The sequence below is a fragment of the Belonocnema kinseyi genome, chromosome 3, assembly GCF_010883055.1.
Source record: "Belonocnema kinseyi isolate 2016_QV_RU_SX_M_011 chromosome 3, B_treatae_v1, whole genome shotgun sequence".
Taxonomy (NCBI): domain Eukaryota; kingdom Metazoa; phylum Arthropoda; class Insecta; order Hymenoptera; family Cynipidae; genus Belonocnema; species Belonocnema kinseyi.
This window is the reverse complement of record NC_046659.1, coordinates 86,734,036-86,737,192: the sequence shown is the minus strand read 5'-3', so window position 1 is coordinate 86,737,192 and position 3,157 is coordinate 86,734,036. Positions and strand designations below refer to the sequence as shown.

The 3,157-nt window shown below is 29.2% G+C and overlaps 1 protein-coding gene across 1 annotated transcript in view; it reads left to right on the top strand.

Annotated features, from left to right (window-relative positions):
* LOC117169596 (zwei Ig domain protein zig-8) overlaps positions 1 to 3,157 on the top strand; it is a 672,873-nt gene that overhangs the window by 272,345 nt on the left and 397,371 nt on the right. Inside the window, exon 3 of the mRNA XM_033356046.1 lies at positions 2,472 to 2,662. Coding sequence (XP_033211937.1) covers positions 2,472 to 2,662 — 191 coding nt within the window. The remainder of the gene's footprint in view (positions 1 to 2,471; positions 2,663 to 3,157) is intronic.

The window sequence follows — 3,157 nt, the reverse complement described above, 5'->3', positions numbered from 1 at the left end:
GCATGGGCCACCGAGACTCTTCCAGAGTGCGAGGCGGGCATCGAACCCGCAAGCCGAAGGAGTGGGTCCAAAGCCTACGCTTTAGCCCCCACGACCATCGTCTCACTTTGAACTCCGCTGTGATAGATTTTGATATTTTTATATGTTTTTTAGCGCATTTTTGCTCAGTGCGCACTCCCATATTATTAATTCAAGATCTATCACTTAATTGTATTTGTAATTCGCTGAATGTCTAAAAACAAAGCCCTCCGCTTATAATTACTACAAATTTAAGTTTAGAAGAGATATAATGAGATGAAATGGAATAGAAATAGATCAGGTTATAAATAATTATATTAATATAAATAGACTTATGATAAGACTCCATAAATATTGTATAAAATCCTGTAATTGGTTTTTTTAAAACTGTTTGGTAGCCTCAATAAAGAATCAAATCAAACTACATAGTTTCACCTTCAAGTCAAAAACACTAATTTTTTAGAAGACAGTTGAATTTTTTATTAGGGAAGATAAATTTTCAACAAAAACCTTTTCTACCAAAAAAATGACTGCAAAAAAAGTTGAATTTTCAATGAAAACAGATGAATTCTCAGGCAAAAATATAATAGTTGATATTTAATGAAAAAAGATTTTTATTATTAAGTCGAAAACAGTTGAATTGAAACAAAAAAGACGAATTTCCAACAAACTAATTAGATTCTTAGCTAAAAAATATTCAGTTAAATGAAGGACGATTAACTTTATGCAGAAAAGATGAATTTTTACCAAATAAATCAATATTCAACCAGCCAGATTTATTTTCTACCCAAAAATATGAATTTAGAGCAATATACATGAATTTTTAAAAACGATCACTTTTCAGTAAAAATTGGAATACTCAAATTTTCAGTTTGAAAAATGAATGTTTAGCAAAATAGTTGAATAATCAACCAATAAAATGAAGTTTTAATAAAGTATTACATTATTAATACAAAAAGTTACAATTTCTAAGAAAAGAGATAGATTTTCAAACCAAAATGACGAATTTTTAACAAAATAAATATATTTTTGTAACAAAACACGATCAATTTTGAGCCAAAAATAGAATAGCTGAATTTTCAGAAGAAAAAATTAATTCTCAAGAAAAAAACGAAATTTCAACAAAATAGTTTGATACTCAGCCAGAACGGACAGGTTTTCAACCAAACAGATTGATTCTTAACAAAAACTGTTGTATTTTCAACAACGAAAGATTAAATCTCTACCAAAAAAGATAAAGTTTCATACCAAAAAAGGTAAATTTTTAACAGAATATATGCATTTTCAATCAAGAAGATTAATTTTTTTCCAAAAGAGGAATTTTCAACAAAATACAAAAAATTAAGCTTTAATGAAATACTTAAAGTCTCACCCAATAAAATTAATTTCGGACAAAGTAATTTTCTACCAAAATACTCGAACTCTTAACCAAAAATAACACAGGCCTCTGGAAAAAAGTTTTCTATGATTTTCAGAATTTAAATGACATCATCAATTACTATGTCTAATCATGTCTAATGAAGGACAAAAATGGACGTTTTATGAAAAATTTTAACACTTATAAAAAATAATTATTTTACCAGTATTTTTTGTAAATGAATTAGAATAATCTTTAAAAGTAGTTATTTCATTGACAAATTTTTTCTTTTACAAAGTGGCTTCAACGACTTCAGCGATAAAATAATTTACTTTTAAAACTGAAAACAGTAGAGCCGTGTAGAATGTTTTCTCTGAAGAAATAGCCATTACTTACAAAATAAATCCATTTATCAAAATTTGGTAAGAAGCGTTAGTAAAAGAAAAGTTAATTGCGAATAACATTGTTAAAATACATTTTTTGTAAGTTTTGAAATATTTTAATTCAAAATTATGTTTTTTCATTTAAAATGACAATATTAATCATTTTATTTGTATTCTTAAAATCATAGAAAAACTATTTTTTTTTTTGAGAATTATTTTTTGGCACGACACTGCCAGTAAAATGACTTTTTAACAAAGTATTTTAATTGACAACAAAATGAATTAATTTATGACCAAATATTAACATGTTTAACCAAGAGAGATGAATTTTAAACCGACAATATAACAGCAGAGATTCTAATTAAAAAGGATGAAATTTCAATAAAAAAAAGTTGGATTTTCTTATTGGTTTCTATTAATTCAGATCGTATTCAATCGAAAAAACGAGAGAAAGGAGAAGTTTCTTGAGAACAGAGGAAAACAGAGAAATTCTTGAAAAGAGGTGAATAAAGTAAAGCGTGTGAAGCCTGTGTTTCTGAATGCAAAAGTAAAACTGCAAATAAGCTCCTCTAATTCAGAAATACCGGAATTATATTAAACTAATTATATGCTGATTGTGAAATCTTGCCTTAGAAAACAACTTTATGAATTTAATTTTGCATAAGGTACTTAGACGACCAACTTTGGGATTAAAATTGAATTCTCTTTTTCAGATCGACGTATACCTTACAGTATACCTTCGGATTGGAGGGCACTTTGGTACAGTAATCTCGACGAGCTACAAAGAGTCAATGAAGCGAACGACAACAACACTGTTTCGAACGAAACAGTGCAGCTGGGTGGCACCGCCTTCTTGCACTGCGAGGTTCGCAATTTGGGAGAGAGAACTGTCTCGGATGCTGAGGTAAAAAAACTTAATCGTATTAGAATCAATAAAATTTCTAAGGAAACGTGTAAAAGGAGGAACGACCTAAGACTAGAACAAACTGCCACGAATTAACAATTCTCGTTTTTAAATCTCCCAGCCTTTTGCCTGATTTATTTCTTTTCTTTTCTTTGAATATTAACATTAAAGACCAAAATTCTGATCTGGTTACATACTTAATTTAGAATCTTTAATAAATTTATTATTTTCAGGGCTGTCACAGACTAATTTAGTTGAAAAAATTAGTCAGAGTAAACAAAAAGAATGTTTGAAGCCTATTAAGACGTCAGTTAAATCGCTCAATTCTTTTCATCCATACTTAACCCTCTACTACATCCCCTTCTTCCACCTACTTCCCCTCCACACAAAACCGCACGCTTAACTATAAACTATAAGTAAATATAAGCCGTTAATTATAAACCCTCCCTGCTACTTTCCTCTTGCTGCCACAAATTTCCCTCTCCTATACTACGT